The sequence below is a fragment of the Capricornis sumatraensis genome, chromosome 2 (genome assembly GCF_032405125.1).
Source record: "Capricornis sumatraensis isolate serow.1 chromosome 2, serow.2, whole genome shotgun sequence".
Classification (NCBI taxonomy): Eukaryota; Metazoa; Chordata; class Mammalia; order Artiodactyla; family Bovidae; genus Capricornis; species Capricornis sumatraensis.
In genome coordinates this window covers 10,771,723-10,793,885 of record NC_091070.1, presented here as the reverse complement: position 1 = coordinate 10,793,885, position 22,163 = coordinate 10,771,723, and the positions used below count along the sequence as shown (strand labels likewise).

Below are 22,163 nucleotides of genomic sequence, written 5' to 3'. Positions count from 1 at the left end.
AACAACTAAGACAGTCGAAGCAGGAAACAGTAGGAACAATCAGGTCAGTGGAAGAGCTTTAAGGGAGAGGAAACAAATGGGAAACAACTAAGGCAAGTAATTAAAAATTCATTTGAATCTGACAGAGGAGACCACTAGTAAACCAAGCAGTCAATTTTAGAAGCAGAACTGGAAGTCATTTTGCAGTGGGTAGAGGAATAAAGAGCAGGCGGAAGATGACAAGTGCAATTTCTCACGTAGAATTTTTTTAAATAATGCAAGTATTCTATAAAGATGAAAACTCTAGAATTATTAAAAGAAGGTGAAGAAGTCCATTGCCACAACAATAAGAGAACTTTAGGATTTTCATTAAGCCTGGTAAGTAGCTTAAAAAAGGGAGATTCTTTGAATCCTCAAAGACACCAAAAATAACTAGATTTTATAAGACAACAAAACATATAACAAATGTACCACAGAATCTTTTTCCAAACAAAATGAGAATTCCTATGTACAACTTCATGACAATGTGGAAATAATCTTAATACTATATTTTACTTTTAAAAATAAATTGTAAAGTTGTTCAGTGGCTAAGTTGTGTCTGACTCTTTGCGACCCCATGGACTGTAGCATACAAGGCTTTCCAGTCCTTCACTGTCTCCTGAAGTTTGCTCAAACTCATGTTCATTGAGTCGGTGACGCCATCCAACCATCTCATCCTCTGTCATCCCCTTTTCCTCCTGCCTTCAATCTTTCACAGCATCAGGGTCTTTTTCAATGAGTGAGCTCTTCACATCAGGTGGCCAAAGTATTGGAACACAGCATCAGTCCTTCCAGTGAATATTCAGGGTTGAGTTCCTTTAGGATTGACTGGTTTGATGTGCTTGCTGTCCAAGGGACTCTCAAGCACCACAGTTTGAAAGCATCAATTCTTCAGCACTCAGACTACTTTATGGTCCAACTCTCACATCTGTACATGACTACTGGAAAAACCATACCTTTGCCTATACAGACCTTTGTCAACAAAGTGATGTCTCTGGTTTTTAATACACTGTTTGTCATAGCTTTTCTTCCAAGCTTCTAATGTCAAAATATGTTTAAATTACAATACCACATGAAACTCAACTGAACTTAATGGCATGCAAATATGTTAGGACAGGTATGTCAAAATCTGCCATTTTCTGGTAGATTCAGAAGATTTTCTGGTAATGTGGGAATTCTAACTTAGGCAACACATTGAGTTAAGTGTAGGGAATCTGGGGAATTTATAACATCAAACACTTTCTATGGTAATTTAGGCATTTGAGTAAAATGCCCCAATATTTAAATGATTTAGAGTGGAACAATCTTTAGTAGTCTGTTAGAAAATATTATAAAATTTCAATATCACCATCTCTGTTAAACACAAAACTTTAAAAAAGAAATATATCCAGAGTAATTAAATTCTACAACCAAAATCAACACATCCACTGAAAAAACATTCTAAAGATTTTCAAACACAATGCCTTTCTAATCAACATTAAAAAAGCCAGTCATATGGTTCATGACCACTTCTACAATCTGATTAATTTTTTTCCCCAATCTCCAGGTAACAAAACAAAGATAGAAGATTAATTTATACTGAAAATCAGATTAAGAGAAAGTGAAAAGCAGAGGAATTTCCAATTTAAGTACAAATACACACACACATAAATACATTCACATGTATGTGTGTGTGCATGTGTGCATATATGCATGTGCATGTGTTTAAAAAAAATTCCACAACTGGCTTGTTGGCTCTTTCTAAAAGGAAGATTCATGAGATAAGCAAGTCTGACAACTGAAATGGGTTTAAAAATCAAGCAGAAAAGACATTAAAACTGGATGCTAAAATCAACAACAAGCAAGTGAACTTTGAAATTAAACACACAATGCTATTTACATTAGCATCCCCCCAAATTAAATGCATGCATGCCAGTCACTCAGTGAGGTCCACCTCTTTGCAACCTCATGAACTGCAGCCCACCAGGCTCCTCTGCCAATGGAATTTTCCAGGTAAGAATACTGTAGTGGGTTGCCATTTCCTACTCCAGGGGCTCTACCTGAGCCAGGAATCAAACCCATGTCTCCAGAGTCTCCTGCATAAACAGGCAGATTCTTTACCACTGAGCCACCTGAGAAGCCCCAAAATCAAATACTTAAGTATAAATCTAACAAAATCTATATGATGAAAACTACCAAATTCTGATGAACGAAATCAAGGATGAACAAAATAAATAGAGAGATAATCCATGTTCATGGACAGGAAAACTCAATACTCTCTAAATGTCAGTATTTCTCAACTTCAGCAAGAGCTTCAATGAAGGCACTCAAAATCCCAGCAAGTTATTTTGTGTATATTGACAACCTGATTCTAAAGTTACAAAGAGTGGCAAAGAATCCCAAATAGCAAGAGCAACACTGAAAAAGAAGGAAAGAGCTGGAGGACTGACACTATCCAACAAAACAGATTGGTACTGGCCAAAAACAAAAAAAAAGACACGTACACACCTGGGACAGAACCGAGAGCCCAGAAGTAGACCCACATAAACTAGTCTACTGATTTTCAACAAAGAACAAAAGCAATACAATGGGGAAAAGATAGTCTTTTTAAACAAAGGACACTAGAACTGCAAAAAACAAACTGAATCTAGACACAGAACTTAAATCTTCCACAAAAATTAATTCAAACTGGATCACAGATTTAAATTTAAAATGACAAACAACTAATCTCAAAAACAGACATGATTGAAACGACTATAGCAGCATACAAGCGACTCCTGTAGATCAATTCCAGAAAAATAAATGACCCAATCAAAAAATGGGCCAAGGAACTGAATAGACATTTCTCCAAAGAAGAAATACAGATGGCTAACAAACACATGAAAACATGCTCAACATCACTCATTATCAGAGAAGTGCAAATCAAAACCACAATGAGGTACCATTTCACGCCAGTCAGAATAGCTGCGATCCAAAAGTCTATAAGCAATAAATGCTGGAGAGGGTGTGGAGAAAAGCAAACCTTATGACCCAGCAATCCCACTGCAGGAGATACACACTGAGGAAACCGGAATAGAAACAGACACGTGTACCCCAATGTTCATCACAGCACTGTTTATAATAGCCAGGACATGGAAGCAACCTAGATGTCCATCAGCAAATGAATGGGTCAGAAAGCTGTGCTACATATACACAATGGACTAGTACTCAGCCATTAAAAAGAATACATTTGAATCAGTTCTAATAAGGTGGATGAACTGAAGCCGATTATACAGAGTAAAGTAAGCCAGAAAGAAAAACACCAATACAGTATACTAACACATATATATGGAATTTAGACAGATGGTAACGAGAACCCTGTATGCGAGACAGCAAAAGAGACACAGATGTATAGAACAGTCTTTTGGACTCTGTGGGAGAGGGAGAGGGTTAGACAATCTGGGAGAATGGCATTGAAACGTGTATAATATCATATAAGAAATGAATCGCCAGTCTAGGTTTGATACAGGATACAGGATGCTTGGGGCTGGTGCACTGGGATGACCTAGAGATATGATATAGGGAGGGAGGTGGGAGGGGGGTTCAGGATTGGGAACACGTGTACACCCGTGGCGAATTCATGTTGATGTATGGCAAAACCAATACAGTATTCTAAAGTAAAATGAGGTTTAAAAAAATGAATTTTAAAAAAATGCAAAATTATAAAACTCTTAGAAGGTAAGAGAATGATTTGCAGTTTGGCAATGACTTTTAGATGTAACACTGAACTCACAATCCATGAAAGAAAGAATGAATAAGCTGGACTTCATCAAAATTAAATTTCAGCTCCGCGAAAGATAATCTTAAGAGAATGAAAAGCCAAACCATAAACTGTGAGATATTATTTGCAAAGACATACTGATAAAGCCTTGACGTACTCCTTTTCCTATTTGAAACCAGTCTGTTGTTCCATGTCCAGTTGTAACTGTTGCTTCCTGACCTGCATACAGATTTCTCAAGAGGCAGGTCAGGTGGTCTGGTATTCCCATCTCTTTCAGAATTTTCCACTGTTTATTGTGATCCACATAGTCAAAGGCTTTGGCATAGTCAATCAAGCAGAAATTGATGTTTTTCTGGAACTCTCTTGCTTCTTCCATGATCCAGAGGCTCTTGGCAATTGGATCTCTGGTTCCTCTACCTTTTCTAAAACGAGCTTGAACATCAGGAAGTTCACGGTTCACGTATTGCTGAAGCCTGGCTTGGAGAATTTTGAGCATTACTTTACTAGCATGTGAGATGAGTGCAATTGTGCGGTACTTTGAGCATTGTTTGGCATTGCGTTTCTTTGGGATTGGAATGAAAACTGACCTTTTCCAGTCTGTGGCCACTGCTGAGTTTTCCAAATTTGCTGGCATATTGAGAGCGGCACTTTCACAGCATCATCTTTCAGGATTTGAAAGAGCACAACTGGAATTCCATCACCTCCACTAGCTTTCTTCATAGTGATGCTTTCTAAGGCCCACTTTACTCCATATTCCAGGATGTCTGGCTCTAGGTGAGTGATCATACCATCGTGATTCTCTGGGTCGTGAAGATCTTTTTTGTACAGTTCTTCTGTGTATTCTTGCCACCTTCTGCTAGGTCCATGCCATTTCTGTCCTTTATTGAGCCCATCTATGCATGAAATGTTCCCTTGGTATCTCAAATTTTCTTGAAGAGATCTCTAGTCTTTCCCATTCTGGTGTTTTCCTCTATTTCTTTGCAGTGATCACTGAAGAAGGCTTTCTTATCTCTTCTTGCTATTCTTTGGAACTCTGCATTCAGTGCTTATATCTTTCCTTTTCTTCTTTGCTTTTCGCCTCTCTTCCTTTCACAGCTATTTGTAAGGCCTCCCCAGACAGCCATTTTACTGCAGATGGTGACTGAAGCCACGAAATTAAAAGACGCTTACTTCTTGGAAGAAAAGCTATGACCAACCTAGATAGCATATTCAAAAGCAGAGACATTACTTTGCCGACTAAGGTCCGTCTAGTCAAGGCTATGGTTTTTCCAGTAGTCATGTATGGATGTGAGAGTTGGACTGTGAAGAAGGCTGAACACCAAAGAATTGATGCCTTTGAACTGTGATGTTGGAGAAGACTCTTGAGAGTCCCTTAGACTGCAAGGAGATCCAACCAATCCATTGTGAAGGAGATCAGCCCTGGGATTTCTTTGGAAGGAATGATGCTAAAGCTGAAAGTCCAGTACTTTGGCCAACTCATGCAAAGAGTTGACTCACTGGAAAAGACTCTGATGCTGGGAGGGATTGGGGGCAGGAGGAGAAGGGGACGACAGAGGATGAGATGGCTGCATGGCATCACTGACGCGATGGACGTTAGTCTGATTGAACTTTGAGAGTTGGTGATGGACAGGAAGGCCTGGCGTGCTGCGATTCATGGGGTGGCAAAGAGTCAGACACAAATGAGGGACTGAACTGACTGAATGATAAAGCGGTGGCTGCATGGGCGGAGGAGGGCCTAGAGGAGCTATCCCACATTCAAGGTCAGGAAGGGCGGCAGTGAGGAGATACCCTTCGTCCAAGGTAAGGAGCAGTGGCTGCGCTTTGCTGGAGCAGCCGTGAAGAGATGCCCTACGCCAAGGTAAGAGAAACCCAAGTAAGATGGTAGGTGTTGCAAGAGGGCATCAGAGGGCAGACACACTGAAACCATACTCACAGAAAACTAGTCAATCTAATCACACTAGGACCACAGCCTTCTCTAACTCAATGAAACTAAGCCATGCCCGTGGTGCAACACAAGACGGGCGGGTCATGGTGGAGAGGTCTGACAGAATGTGGTCCACTGGAGAAGGGAATGGCAAGCCACTTCAGTATTCTTGCCTTGAGAACCCCATGAACAGTATGAAAAGGCAAAATGATAGGACATTGAAAGAGGAATTCTCCAGGTCACTAGGTGCCCAACACGCTACTGGAAATCAGTGGACAAATAACTCCAGAAAGAATGAAGGGATGGAGCCAAAGCAAAAACAATACCCAGCTGTGGATGTGACTGGTGATAGAAGCAAGGTCCAATGCTGTAAAGAGCAATATTGCATAGGAACCTGGAATGTCAGGTCCATGAATCAAGGCAAATTGGAAGTGGTCAAACAAGAGATGGCAACAGTGAACGTCAACATTCTAGGAATCAGCGAACTAAAATGGACTGGAATGGGTGAATTTAATACAAATGACCATTATATCTACTTGTGCGGGCAGGAATCACTCAGAAGAAATGGAGTAGCCATCATGGTCAACAAAAGAGTCTGAAATGCAGTACTTGGATGCAATCTCAAAAATGACAGAATGATCTCTGTTCGTTTCCAAGGCAAACCATTCAATATCATAGTAATCCAAGTCTATGCCCCAACCAGTAATGCTAAAGAAGCTGAAGTTGAACGGTTCTATAAAGACCTACAAGACCTTTTAGAACTAACACCCAAAAAAGATGTCCTTTTCATTATAGGGGACTGAAATGCAAAAGTAGGAAGTCAAGAAACACCTGGAATAACAGGCAAATTTGGCCTTGGAATGCAAAATGAAGCAGGGCAAAGACTAATACAGTTTTGCCAAGAAAACGCACTGGTCATAGCAAACACCCTCTTCCAACAACACAAGGGAAGACTCTACACATGGACAACACCAGATGCTCAACACCGAAATCAGATTGATTATATTCTTTGCAGCCAAAGATGGAGAAGCTGTATACAGTCAACAAAACAAGACCAGGAGCTGACTGTGGCTCAGATCATGAACTCCTCATTACCAAATTCAGACTTAAAGAAAGTAGAGAAAACTGCTAGACCATTCAGGTATGACTGAAATCAAATCCCTTATGATTATACAGTGGAAGTGAGAAAGAGCCTAGATCTGATAGACAGAGTGCCTGATGAACTATGGAATGAGGTTCGTGACACTGTACAGGAGACAGGGATCAAGACCATCCCCATGGAAAAGAAATGCAAAAAAGCAAAATGGCTGTTTGGGGAGGCCTTACAAATAGCTGTGAAAAGAAGAGAGGCGAAAAGCAAATGAGAAAAGCAAAGATATAAGCATGTGAATGCAGAGTTCCAAAGAATAGCAAGAAGAGATAAGAAAGCCTTCTTCAGCGATCAATGCAAAGAAATAGAGGAAAAGAACAGAATGGGAAAGACTAGAGATCTCTTCAACAAAAGTAGTGATACCAAGGGAACAATTCATGCAAAGATGGGCTCAATAAAGGTCAGAAATGGAATGGACCTAACAGAAGCAGAAGATAGTAAGAAGAGGTGGCAACAATACACGGAAGAACTGTACAAAAAAGATCTTCACGACCCAGATAATCACAATGGTGTGATCACTCATCTAGAGCCAGACATCCTGGAATGTCAAGTCAAGTGGGCCTTACAAAGCATCACTACAAACAAAGCTAGTGGAGGTGATGGAATTCCAGTTGAGCTCTTTCAAATCCTAAAAGATGATGCTGTGAAAAAGTGCTGCACTTAATATGCCAGCAAATTTGGAAAACTCAGCAGTGGCCACAGGACTGGAAGAGGTCAGTTTTCATTCCAATCCCAAAGAAACGCAATGCCAAACAATGCTCAAACTACTGCACAATTGTACTCATCTCACATGCTAGTAAAGTAATGCTCAAAATTCTCCAAGCCAGGCTTCAGCAATACGTGAACCGTGAACTTCCTGATGTTCAAGCTCGTTTTAGAAAAGGCAGAGGAACCAGAGATCAAATTGCCAACAGCCACTGGATCACGGAAGAAGCAAGAGAGTTCCAGAAAAACATCTATTTCTGCTTGATTGACTATGCCAAACCCTTTGACTACGTGGATCACAATAAACAGTGGAAAATTCTGAAAGAGATGGGAATACCAGACCACCTGATCTGCCTCTTGAGAAATCTGTATGCAGGTCAGGAAGCAACAGTTAGAACTGGACATGGAACAACAGACTGGTTTCAAATAGGAAAAGGAGTATGTCAAAGGCTGTATATTGTCACCCTGCTCATATAACTTATATACAGAGTACATCATGAGAAATGCTGGACTGGAAGAAACATAAGCTGGAATCAATATTGCCAGGAGAAATATCAATAACCTCAGATATGCAGATGACACCACCCTTATCGCAGAAAGTGAAGAGGAACTAAAAAGCCCCTTGATGAAAGTGAAAGTGGAGAGTGAAAAAGTTGGCTTAAAGCTCAACATTCAGAAAACGAAGATCATGGCATCCGGTCCCATCACTTCATGGGAAATAGATGGGGAAACAGCGGAAACAGTGTCAGACATTAGTTTTGGGGGCTCCAAAATCACGGCAGATGGTGACTGCAGCCATGAAATTAAAAGACGCTTACTCCTTGGAAGAAAAGTTATGACCAACCTAGATAGCATGTTCAAAAGCAGAGACATTACTTTGCTGACTAAGGTCCGTCTAGTCAAGGCTATGCTTTTTCCCGTGGTCATGTATGGATATGAGAGCTAGACTGTAAAGAAGGCTGAGCGCCGAAGAATTGATGCTTTTGAACTGTGGTGTTGGAGAAGACTCTTAAGAGTCCCTTGGACTGCAAGGAGATCCAACCAGTCCATTCTGAAGGAGATCTCCCTGGGATTTCTTTGGAAGGAAGTATGCTAAAGCTGAAACTCCAGTACTCTGGCCACCTCATTTGAAGAGTTGACTCATTGAAAAAGACTCTGATGCTGGGAGGGATTGGGGGCACGAGGAGAAGGGGATGACTGAGGATGAGATGGCTGCATGGCATCACTGACTCGATGGACATGAGTCTGAGTGAACTCCGGGAGATGGTGATGGACAGGGAGGCCTGGCGTGCTGCGATTCGTGGGGTCGCAAAGAGTTGGACACGACTGAGCGACTGAACTGAACTGGACTGTTAAAGGACTGCTATCCAAAATATACAAATGATTCAAGAATAAAAGGAAACAAGCTAAGAAATGGGCCAAAGACTTTAATGAATATCTCAGCAGAAAAGATACATATATATATATATGTATATATAGTAAATAAGCATATGAATAAATGCTCCACACCATGTTATCAGGAAAATGCAAATTAAAACAAAATGCCACTACAAACCTATCTGGATGGCTAAAATACAGAACTCTGACAAATTCCCAATGTTCAGAAGGAAGCAGAACAGGAAATCTTATCACTGCTGGTAGAAGGCAAAATGATACAGCTACTTTGAAAGAGAGTTTGAAGATTCTTACAAACCTAACCACTCTTGTCATATGACTGAGCAATCACACCCTCTGATATTTATCCGAAAGAGATGAAACCTTGCTAATTCACTTCAATTCAGTCGTGTCCAACTCTGTGCGACTCCAGAGACGGCAGCCCACCAGGCTCCCCCGTCCCTGGGATTGTCCAGGCAAGGACACTGGAGTGGGTTGCCATTTCCCTCTCCAATGCATGAAAGTGAAAAGTGAAAGTGAAGTCGCTCAGTTGTGTCCGACTCTTAGCCACCCCATGGACTGCAGCCCATCAGGCTCCTCCATCCATGGGATTTTCCAGGCAAGAGTACTGGAGTGCGTTGCCATTGCCTTCTCCAGATGAAACCTTAAGTCTACACAAAAATCTGCACACAGATGTTTAGTTTACAGCAGTTTTATTCATGATTTCCAAAACATGGAAGAAACCAAGACAGGCTTCTGTACATGAGCGGATAAATAAATTGTGGTACATCCAAACAATGAAATATTATGCAGTGCTTTAAAAAAAAAAAAAAAGTTTTTTTTTTCCTTTTGAAGAACTTCCAAGCCATGAAAAGACATGGAGGAAACTTAAAGGGATATTACTAAGTAAAAGGCCAATCGGAAAAGGCTACATACTGCATGATTCCAACTACTGATATATTAGATTCTGGAAAAGGCAAAACTAAGGAAATGATAAAAAGATTAGTGTTTGTCAGAGGTTAGGGGGAGAGAGGGATAAATAGTGAAACACAGAATTTTAAGGGCAGTGAAACTACGCTATGATATGATCATGATGGATACATGTCATTGCTTGTTTGTCTAATCCTACAGAAGACACAATACCAACAGTGGACCCTAAGGTAAACTCTGGGCTTTGGACAACAATGATGTGTCAATATCCAACTCATTAGTTATAACAAATGCACCACTGGGGTCAGGGATGTTGACAGTTGGGGAAGCTGTGATATGAAGAAGCAGGCATATATGGGAAATCTCTGTACCATATGCTCAATACTGCTATAAAATTCTGTCTGTTTTTAAAAACTGCATGCTAAACTATGATTAATTTGGAAAACCTTGTAGTAGATCAAGAAATATGGTGAAAAGAACATAAGAAAAGCTATTTTGAAAATGAAAATTATTTAAGAAAATCAAAAACAACAGAAATTAATATAATATTGTAAAGCAACTATACTCTAATAAAAGTTTTTTAAAAAGGCCCCAGACATTTACAAATCAGAATTATACCTCTCCTAAACCTCCAGTCATCTCCCTGTTCATCCTGAAGACTTGACTGTTGCCTGGAAATCTGAGATACTTGATGATGTAAACCCTTTGGATCTCCTTCTGCTTTCATAAGCTGCGTACGGAGTTCTTCTACCTAAATACATATAATCAAAGGTGAAACTTTCATTAGTTTTAAAAGCAGGAAAACAATAATTGAACTTATAAATTATTACAAAGTATTTCCCTAGGGGAAGAAATCACTTCCAGCAGATTACTGTAAGCACAAGCTGAAGCCAAGTTAACCTCACTATGACAAGCACAGTGGAGCAGTCTCTCGCTTCACTTCTTTACTCCTATTCCTTTCACGATGAAGGCATTTTCCCCTTCTTTGTGTCTATGACAAATAATTTGATCACATTTTACAAAATCCCTATTTTCACCTCAATCCACTCTACTACTATTAACCCAAATCACCTCCCGTTAAGTACTGTATGTTTTTACACTTTTCACTTATTTTCTTTCATGTGAATGTAGTCTATTGGTTGGTAAAGTCAAGTGAAATGATCACAATTTAAAACATTTTGATATCAAAGTACTGCTCAAAATAAATAAGCACTAAAGGCTGTTTGAAAAAAGTTTAAACTCCTTGAGGTCAGGTACCCTTTTATTCATCTTCATGTATCTGGAGTCTAGCAGGCAAGTCCCCAATGACCATTAAACAAGTCAGCGGTGCCAGAACATCTCAGCTAAAGTCACAATGGCAACCTAAACACAGAAATCTCTTATTTCAAAAGATTAGAAGTTATAAGACAGAATTCTAGAACCAGAAGAATCAGAAGGAATTGAATATAGATATAACCTTCCAAAAAGTAAAGTCTAAACTCTGCCAACATTAATTCCATCATACCACTGGCTGCAGAACAAAGCCATTACATGTTTTTAAGGATTTTGTAAAACAGGTGCTATGTTGCATTTTCAGGATTAATCGTCAAATAAAGTACTCCTGAATATCTATAATGTCTGACATCTTTGCCTACCTAGCATATTATGTAGTGAGTTATGGAACCCAAACCTCAAAAGAGAGGCAAGTACAACTGCAATTTACATTAAACACAAGCAGAAAGACAGTTAGAAATCCAATGCCCTTTCCCAATGTATGTAAGATAGCTATTTCAAGCTGCTGAACTTTAAATATCAGAAGCACCAAACAACTATTATGGACTAATGGGCTACAAAATGTTATGTTTTAAAATTAAGCCTTATCTCTGGTTGAAAGGAAGCAGGTAGCATCTCAAAAACGAGAATATTAGACAATGACACAGTCAAGGGAACTTGAGCTGCAAAGGCCTGTCTTATGTGTTTCACTTCCTTTTTCACTCTCCAATGCCTCCTCTAACAAAATAAAGCTTCCGGGAAAACTGCATCTTACCCACCCAGTCTCACTTTTACACTTTTACATTCTATGCTAAGAATTGGAGCGGCAATCAGCAAGATAACACTGTCACAGGAGGAACTTGGACGGGCGCTTTGTGCTGGGTTTCTCTGAATCTTCCTGAAAGGATTTCATCTTTTGCTTACGTGTGCTAACACACATTTGTTAGGAAAAAAATTTCCTAGACCTGAATTTTTTTACCCTTTCACGAAGACATTTAATAGGGAAAGAGACTCAATCCTGATTTAATGTAAAAGCAGATTATCATAGCTTGCATACTTACTTGATGCAAAAGAGTTTCTCTGCTGCCTTCTGACTGATTCAGTAACCTTCGAGATAGCTCCAATTCCTGTTGAAGCTAGAGTTTCATCAAAGGATAAGGAAAAATGTCCAATGGGGCAGAAGAAAACTAAATTATTGCAGGCACAGTTTAAGAGGAGAAAAGTGAAAAGATTTTCAGACTTTTACAGCTAACATCTTGAGATAAACACGTATCAATGCTCCCATTAAAATAATGGTAATTAAATAACTAAAACTGAACCAGACCAGAGTGCAGGAGGTCAGCGCTCTAGTCAGTTTCATCTCAATTATGACCCTTTTAAATCTTTTTTCCTTAAAGGCCTCCTTTCTGTTATCTCTAAAATAGGGGTTTTATATAAGACAATCTCTGAGCTCCCTTCAGTTTTAAATCATTTTAATGCAAAATTCTAAAGTGATTTTTTCTTTAAATTACTACATGTACTATCATATGAACTAAATTGGAATAAAAATTTCAGGGACCCAATGACTCAAGATATATTTCATCCAGTTGGTAACTACTTTATATTCTTATTAGTCTTATACTCCTAATATTTCCAATATTCATAACATTCCAAAAATTTTGAAGTATCTCAATTCAGAATAAGACATTTTAAATTTCCCTAATAATACTGCCATTAAGTAATACCCACAGAAAATGTGCCAGTTAGGTGACTAAATACGCTACAAAGTCACTGTGCCTAGCTTATTTCAAGTTGAAAAATATAAAAGGATGAGAAGGGGAGAAAAATATGCCACCCCAAAGTACACCTCTTTGGCTCAAGTATTATTGTGAGCTGACGGTAAGCAAAGCCAAGCAGACTCAGGAAAAGCTTTTCATCTTCCCCTTAACTGCATAAAAAAATTTAGAAAGCGGGTCTGTACCAGGAAGAGAGCTATTACTAAAGATACTCTCTGTATCTGAAAGATATACCTGCGCGGCAGGGCAAACATCTGTTAACCATACCCATCCTTCTCACTTCCTGTGAACTGCCTTCCTTCCCTCTGAAGTCCCAGGCCCCTATTCCTTTCCTTAGCTCAGGATGGAAGATAAGCTTCAATTGCCTCGCTGCCTTTGTACCTCTTATGTTTGTGGGGCTCCCATACAAACAAAATCAAATGCTTTTTCTCCTATTAATCTACTTGATATCAATTTAATTATTAGACCAGCCAAAGAACCTAAAAGGTCTGTAAAGGGAAAATCACTTTTCCTCCCCTTTCAGATGGAAAAAAATGTTTGCTAAAAATCCAGAGCTTACATATGCTGGACATGCTTGCAATTTGTAAGGGTAAGGTCATTTTGTGAAATCACAAGTTTGTATTAAGATGTTATTAAGTGCTTCGATTTTAATAGTTACACTAAATTATCACTTCATTTGAACAAACTACTATCTATACATTAGTCCTTCAGAAATTGTGCATGTGGTCGGTGTGGCTACTAAGGAGAAGCACGGGGGAGCGCTGTGGTGACAGAACACTTCTGTGCTTTGACTGTGGCGGCAGTAAGATAAGCATGCACACACACAGACGCACTCGACACACAATAAAACTGGTGAAATCTGCATAAGCTGGATGCATTGCAGGTGTCAATTCACTGGTTTTGATACTGGATGGCAATAAAACAAAATGTTACCATTGAGAATAACTGGATAAAGGGCACAGGGCGCATTTTATTTTGCAACCTCTATGGACCTATTATTATTTCAAAACAATTTTCTAATCCAATTATATACGCTTTTTAAATACCATACATGCAGCTCAGAAAATAAACATCACGTATTTTTTTAAGTAGAGCTGGCCCTTGAACAACATAGCTTCAAATCGCAGAAGTCCATTTACACACGGATTTTTTTTTTTAATTGTAAACACCACAGTATTACAGGATCCCCAGTGGGTTGAATTCACAGGTGTGGAAGTGCAGCTAGAGAGAAACTGCAAATACAGAGGGCCAACTACATGTTATACTCGGATTTTAGACTTCACAGAGGGTCACGGTTCCTAAGCTCACACTGGTCAAAGGTCAACTCTAAGCCAGCTGTAAAGTACCTGTGGAGGCAGAGAATCCACACAAAATATTACCTGACCAGTTCTCTTGTTTCCATGGCTAAATAAAAAGGGAAGAAATCACCCTGAAGTCAAAGTAGTTTGAAAATCTACCAGGGCCTACCCTGGTCATATTTCGTGGGTAATGGCAGCAGTCTTTGCTCCCAAAGGGCAAGTGTGATGGCCCGACACATCTTGCTTGCCCCCATGAAGGCAGCAGAGATGCATCATGGAATTCTATGGAATTTGGTGAAATAAAGGAGGCAAAGGCAAACGGAAAAGACAATGTGGGATAAAGAACATTACAGCGGGGGCAAATTTTCTCTTTATCATTTATTACTCTGGGCTCAGCCTGAAACCTACTTATTTGCAAACTGAACAGAGCTGTCTGGCCTCTGAATCACCTTCCAGTTCTAAAGAGCTAGGCTCTGCAGGTTCATAGACATGAATATATAGCAAAGGTTCTTAGTATTTAATAAGAACAGAGGATTTTTCAGAACGAGGCTGCTTATTTTTATCTTCTGTAATGGCTTCCCTGGTGGCTCAAAGGTTAAAGCATCTGCCTGGAATGCAGGAGACCCAGGTTCGATCCCTGGGTTGGGAAGATCCCCTGGAGAAGGAAATGGCACCCCACTCCAGTACTCTTGCCTGGAGAATCCCATGGAGGGAGGAGCCTGGTAGGCCACAGTCCATGGGGTTGCAAAGAGTCAGACACAACTGAGCAACTTCACTTTCACTTTCACTTTTCAATGAAAATGAACAGATGCAAAATACTCAGCCTTTAAACAACAGGTCTTTCCTAACCCTGCAGCAAAGTCAAGCTCTTTAAATGTTCTCCAACAAGGAATGGTCAAGTTTAACCCTCATCTGAAAAAGCAAAGTGGCCAGAAGACAAGGTAGCAAACTACCTGTGCATGTTTCCAAGAGCAAGTAGCAGAGAGTGGCAGAGCCCTGAAGCCAAGTGATTTCACATCAAATCATACAGGCCTCACTGCACTAATAAGCAAATGACCTCAGGACACTTTTCAAGGCATTCAATGAATGTCAGTGGCCCCAAACATTAGTAGTACTCTTTGAAAGATGATTTTCAGAATCTTACTTTACTCTTCTCACTTTCTGTCTGTCTTAGCTTATTTTTCATTTCTCCTTCATTCTCCTCTGCTTTAGCTTCTTGTTTCTTCAGTGCCTAGAAAGACAGAATAGGAAAATAAACACTATTAATATTCTAAAAGGATTTATTAAGAAGAAGCTGAGGCAGATGATTATGAATTGCCCAAAACATACACATGAATTACAACCTGCTCATTCACTCAAGTCCTAAGATCACTTCGCTGGGGATCAAATATAAACAACTTTCCAATCTACCTAATCAAGTTCCACTTAATTTCATTTTTTCCCATCTTTGGGAATTTTATAACACATTCAGAGAACTTAGACAGCTAACAGTTTTCTTGGAAACAAATTTTACAGCCTACAGAAATAATAGTATTTCCCTGGTGGCTCAGACGGTAAAGCGTCTGTCTACAATGTGGGAGACCCGGGTTCGATCCCTGGGTCGGGAAGATCCCCTGGGGAAGGAAATGGCAATCCACTCCAGTACTATTGCCTGGAAAATCCCATGGACAGAGGAGCCTGGTAGGCTACAGTCCAGGGGGTCACAGAGAGTCGGACACGACTAAGCGACTTCACAAGTTATATTATCTGTTCAACTATTCTGATATGATACCAAAAACCAGTTGACTACCTTTTCAAATTCTGGGGGAAAAAAAAAAAAATCAATGTAGAAAGATGCTGGTTGCATCATTATTGCATTTATGACATTTTATCACAACATATAACTGGCTCTTCAAACCTTACTTCACATACAGCAAAAAAAGTATTCTTTTTTTCTCTCTCTTTAATAAATATTTTTTCCTTTTAACTTTTTTCCTTTTGATTTTTTTTCCCATTTTTCTCTCTTTAATAAAATGAAGAAAAGGAACTTTAAGAAAATCCAAACATCAAAACTTAACCACAAAAGTGTTTGTTTTGGTTTGTATCTATGTTAAAACAAAATTAAACTTGAGAAAAAAGTTTATACTAACAGCAATCTTTCATCTAAAAAACAATTCATTTGTTTAAAAAAATTTTTGACACTTTGAGCATTTAGACTTAAAAAGGTACATGTGTGGAGACCATAAAAATTGAGAAAAGCCAAATTTCCAGATCTCTTTTCCAACAAGTTCTATGATGCTCAAAAGAAAAATTATTTTTAGGCAAACAGCAAAACATGTTAAAACTGTTGTTTTGACACAAATATAATCAATCACATTTCAATTTCATTTACTCACATATCCAACCAATATCTCCAAAGCACATATACATGTGTGTACAGAATAACCATGGACCCCTACCCATGAGATCACTGCTGCCTCTGCACAGCTCCTACTCTCACTAATAGAAACAATTAAAGCAAAAGGCAGAGCTGCTGGTTAGTTACTAAGTTGTGTCTGACTCTTTTGCAACCCCATTGACTGTAGCCTGCCAGGCTCCTCTGACCATGAGATTTTCTAAGCAGGAATACTGGAATGGATTGCCATTTCCTTCTCCAGGGGATCTTCCCAACCCAGGGACTGAACCCAAGTCTCCTGCACTGGCAGGTGGAATTTTTACCACTGAGCCACCAGGGAAACCCAAAAGCGCAGAGTAATTTTGGCTTGAGTATAAATAATATAATAATACTTTGAGAGTGCTGTGTCCAGGCATTCTTCTTCTTCTTCTTACATAAAGTAAATATTAATATATTCTACATACTAAATATTTACATTAAATTTTTATGAAAATTCCATGAGTTATCATTAAGGCCATTTTATTAAGAGGGAAGCTGGAGTTACAAAGAATTGAATACTTTGCTCAAGGTCATTCATCTAGTTCATGACAGAGACAGGAAGTAGATTCGGGCTATCTGCCTGTTAACCCTGAATGGTATTGCCTCTCCATGTTGAAATAACAGTATTAAGCACAGAGTGAATATGAAGACTAAATAATTTGATACTTGTAAACCATTAAAAGGGGACTTCCCAGGTGGCTCAGAGGTAGAGAATCCACCTGCCAATGCAGGAGTTGCAGGAGACATGGGTTCGATCCTTGGGTCAGGAAGATTCCCCTGGAGAAGGAAATAGCAGCCCACTCCAGTTGTTCTTGCCTGGGAAATCCTATGGACAGAGGAGCCTGGTGGGTTGCAGTCCATGGGGTCACAAGAGAGTAGGACATGACATTGTGATTAAACATCAACAATCATGATTACAAGACTGCTAACAATTGATAAAGTATTACAAACCTTAACGTTTTTCAGGTAGCTACCAAGTGATTTTGATGTTTGATACTTGGTCTTCATTGTAAGGTAAGTAGAATTTGTAATAATACTTACTTATCTATTTGTTTTTGGCTGGTGGGATGTGTTTAGAAATTTTTCCTGAAAAAAATTATCCTAGAAATTTGAGAATTACTGCATCTCTATTCTTTCCTTGCTTCTTCAGTCTAACTCCACCTAACGTGTGTGTGTGTGAGACAGAGAAAGACAGAAAGAGGGAGAGGGAAGGAGGGAGAAATATGAAGAAAAAAGATATAAATTGTTGCTACATTTTTCATGAATTCATTTAATAATATTTGAACTATCTTATTCCCCAACATCATCATTCCAACCTAGCCACCCCTCACCTTTTTTTTCTTTAATGAGTGAAACTTAGTTGGTTATCTTTTCAATATTTTTTCTTTGAAATAAAAACCAGCCTGGGCTTTTCCACAGGGAGGAGACTATGAGGAGACTTCTTCAGGCAGATTATAAAGTTTGATTAAATTATAAACAGTCAGGCTCCCCCAGCTCCCCTTCTGGATTCAAACTCCTAAGCAGAAGCCATTCCAAATGGGTATGCACTGAAGGCCCACTCAAGCCAGGTGGCATCACTTAAGGCCATAAAAAACTTCCAGAAAGATGAACTTGTCCCAAATATGAGAGTCATTCACTTCCAAAGCCAAACTCAAAATCCACCTTGGAAGACTCTGCAACCTTCAGCCAGTAATTGCTAGTGTCCTTCCAGTAAGATTTTGTACATCTTCATGTTTCAAATTGTTTCCACCTCTGCTTACTGAAAACAGAAGGAGGCACCTCTAAGACCTGGCTTAACTTCATGCTGCCACTCTAAGGAATTTAACTTACTCAAGAACTCAAACTCCAAAAATTCTCCAGGGAAGAAATTTTTCCATTTTACTAACTAGAATTAATACATTTCTGTCCTTTTCTCATGAGCTCCAAAACTTAGAATTTAAAAATCCTATCACTTTTTACATCAAAGACAAACAAATAAGAAAGATATATTAACATTTTCCAAGTGTTTACATACCTTAAGTCAATTATTTTAAAAAGCTTAATTCATTTATAGGCTCATTTTAACTTACATAGATAGGCATTCAAATATTCCTTGTTTATCTAGAACTTTACATGTCCAAAGAGAACTGCAAAAGGTTTGTTGTCACTATGGTATAAGCTTCAGAAGGCCAGGGACCCCATCTGTCAAGATCACATTTTAAGTCTAACACAATTCTTGACACATTTTAGGTGGTAAACATATGTTATTTAATGGATGAATAAACATCCCTTTATAATTCCTGAATAACAACTGCAGTTTACAACTGGCCAACTCTGCTCATCAACTACATGAAAGTTTCCCAGATTTCTCCCACCTTTCTTAACCACTACATTTTCTCAAACACCAAGCTGTCTTTCTTTCTGAAAAAAAAAAAAAAAAAAAACAATTATCATGATGTGCTGATGTCGAGAAAATAAATATTTATTTGGGGGTTTGTGTCAAAGAGTTAATAACTCTTTCCTATTTTCCAAAGACATCATTTTAGACTTTTCCTTAGGGAAAAATCCTCTGAATGGTTTTATTTTTGATAATTCAGATTTACAGTACAATTGTAAAGACAGCTTAGAATGTCCATATATCTTTCACCTAGCTTTCCCTGAAATTAACATCTTACATAACAATGGTAGGTTTATCAAAACAAAGATGTCAACACTGTTACAAAACCATTAAACTACAGGCTTTATTCAACTTATCATATGGTCTTTATCCAAGACACTTCAGAGCATCTCATCTTTTTAGTCTCCTCGGATCTGGGGAAGTTTTTCAATCTTTTCTTCCTTTTATGATTTCAGTATTTTCGAAGAGGAAACACTTCAAGTATCTTCTAAGACAGATATTTCATAAAACACCCTTCAATATGGGTTTTTCTGATGTATTCTCATAATTAGAGCTCATAAATATGGGAACAGAATATCCAAGAGGTAAGTACCCTTCTCAGAGCATCACGCTGTAGGGAACATGATAACATGACTCAGGACTAGCAAAAGTAACCTTGATCACTTGTTTAGGGCAGCATGGTAGCTGCCAAATCTCTCTGCCATAACGTTAGTATTCTTTCCTTTCCAGACTCTGTTAGAAGCAAGTCATTAAGTCCAGCCCACAGCTCAAGGGAGAAGAGTTAAGCTCCACTTCCCAACAGGAGAATATCAAAGAATATGTGGAAATATGTTAAAATCACTAAAGTAATATTCTGGTAGACAATTTGAGCTATGCAAGTATGCTTACATTTCACCAACCAATTTAAGCTTAAAATCAGACCTAATGTAACATTACCTGTACGTTTTTGGCCTACAAAATGCAACGCAGATTCCTGGTATGTTAACTCACAGGCCAGTGCTCACTGCTAAGTAGAAAGCTGAACCCCTCTGCACTCTCCTCCAGATAACCTACCTGCACCAAAAACACTAACGGGTAATGTAGAATTTATGTAAGACCATATCGGTGGATGGAGTACACTCATCAAGTTTCCATCTAATCCTAATTCTCCTATTTCACTCATCAGGAACTCTCTTTCTCCCCAGTTCCCCTCCATCTTTCTTCAGCTTCATTGTTTGGGTTTCTTTTCAGCTTCTGGATATTCCCAAATGGCTTCTAAATATCCCTCCCCAAGTTATACAGAGCAGTGTGCTCTATTCCAATTCTCAACTTTGAACACTTATACTGGTTACCATGTCCAACATCCCCACTTTCCTCACTCCATAAAGAAAAGTTATCAGCATCCAGGATCCTCTTACAGGGCAGTTGGCAAATAATTACTTTTCATTCTCATCACATCAGTTCAGTCATTCAGTCGATTCCAACTGTTTACGATCCCATGGACTGCAGCCCACCAGGCCTCGCTGTCTATCACCAACTCCCAGAGCTTGCTGAAACTCATGTCCATCGAGTCATGATGCCATCCAACCATCTCATCCTCTGTTGTCCCCTTCTCCTCCTGCCGTCAATCTTTCCCAGAATCAGGGTCTTTTCCAGTGAGGCAGTTCTTTGCATCAGGTGGCCAAAGTATTGGAGTTTCAACTTCTACATCAGTCCTTTCAATGGATATTCAGGACTGATTTCCTTTAGGATTCACTGGTTTGATCTAATTGTTGTCCAGGGGACTCTCAAGGGTCTTCTTCAATACCAAGTTCAAAAGCATCAATGCGCTCAGCTTTCTTTATAGTCCAACTCTCACATCCATACATGACTACTGGAAAAACCATAGCTTTGTCAAGACGGTTTTAATATGCTGTCTCTGCTTTTTAATATGCTGTCTAGGTTGGTTATAGCTTTTCTTCCAAGGAGCAAATGTCTTAATTTCAAGGCTGCAGTCACCATCTGCAGCAATTTTGGAGCCCAAGAAAATAAAGTATGTCACTGTTTCCATTGTTTCCCATCTATCTGCAAACAAGTGATGGGATTGGATGCCATGATCTTAGTTTTTTGAATATTGAGTTTTAAGCCAGCTTTTTCACTCTACTCTTTCACTTTCATCAAGAGGCTCTTTAGTTCCTCTTCGCTTTCTGCTATAAGGGTGGTGTCCTCTGCACATCTGAGGTTATTGATATTTCTCTCGGCAATCTTGATTCCAGCCTGTGTTTCATCCAGCCCAGCGTTTCTCATGATGTACTCTGCATATAAGTTAAATAACCAAGGTGACAATATACAGCCTTGATATACTCCCTTCCCAATTTGGAACCAGTCCATTGTTACATGCTTTGTTCTAACTTTTGGCTTCTTGACCTGCATGCAGATTTCTCAGGAGGCAGGTAAAGTGGTCTGGTATTCCCATCTCTTGAAGAATTTTCCAGAGTTTGTTGTGTCGTCAATGAAGCAGAAGTAGATGTTTTTCTGGAACCCTCTTGCGTTTTTGATGATCCAATGAATGTTGGCAGTTTCATCTCTGGTTCCTCTGCCTTTCCTAAAACCAACTTAATTAGCTGGATGTTCTCGATTCACATACTGTTGGAGCCTAGCTTGGAGAATTTTGAGCATTACTTTGCTAGCATGTGAGATGAGTGCAATTGTGAAGTAGTTTGAGCATTCTTTGGCATTGCCTTTCTTTGGGATTGGAATGAAAACTGACCTTTCCCAGTCCTGTGGTCACTGCTGAGTTTTCCAAATTTGCTGGCATATTGAGTGAGGCACTTTCACAGCATCATCTTTTAGGATTTGAAATAGCTCAACTGGAATTCCATCACCTCCACTAGCTTTTGTTTGTAGTGATGCTTTGTAAGGCCCACCTGACATCAGACTCCAGGATTTCTGGCTCGAGCTGACTGATCACACCATCGTGGTTACCTATTTTTTTTTTCTTCTTCTTCTTCTTCTATGTATTCTTGCCACCTCTTCTTAATCTCTTTTGCTTCTGTTAGGTTCATACCATTTGTGTCCTTTATTGTGCCCATCTTTGCATGAAATGCTCCCTTGGTATCTCTAATTCTCTTGAAGAGATCTCTAGTCCTTCCCATGCTATTGTTTTCCTTTTTCTTTCCACTGACCACTTAGGAAGGCTACATTCTCATACTAATAGATATTTAATTTTCATATCTTATAATTAGTAAAAA

The 22,163-nt window shown here is 39.2% G+C and overlaps 1 protein-coding gene and 1 non-coding gene across 2 annotated transcripts in view; one reads left to right on the top strand and one right to left on the bottom strand.

Moving 5' to 3' along the window:
• CEP128 (centrosomal protein 128) overlaps positions 1 to 22,163 on the bottom strand; it is a 441,766-nt gene that overhangs the window by 341,376 nt on the left and 78,227 nt on the right. The window contains exons 8-10 of the mRNA XM_068966164.1: positions 15,309 to 15,395; positions 12,153 to 12,227; positions 10,459 to 10,591 (exon numbers count right to left, since the gene is read on the bottom strand). Coding sequence (XP_068822265.1) covers positions 10,459 to 10,591; positions 12,153 to 12,227; positions 15,309 to 15,395 — 295 coding nt within the window. The remainder of the gene's footprint in view (positions 1 to 10,458; positions 10,592 to 12,152; positions 12,228 to 15,308; positions 15,396 to 22,163) is intronic.
• Positions 14,742 to 14,813, top strand: TRNAS-GGA (transfer RNA serine (anticodon GGA)). Its single transcript has one exon. It is a non-coding gene; the product is annotated as a tRNA-Ser (tRNA).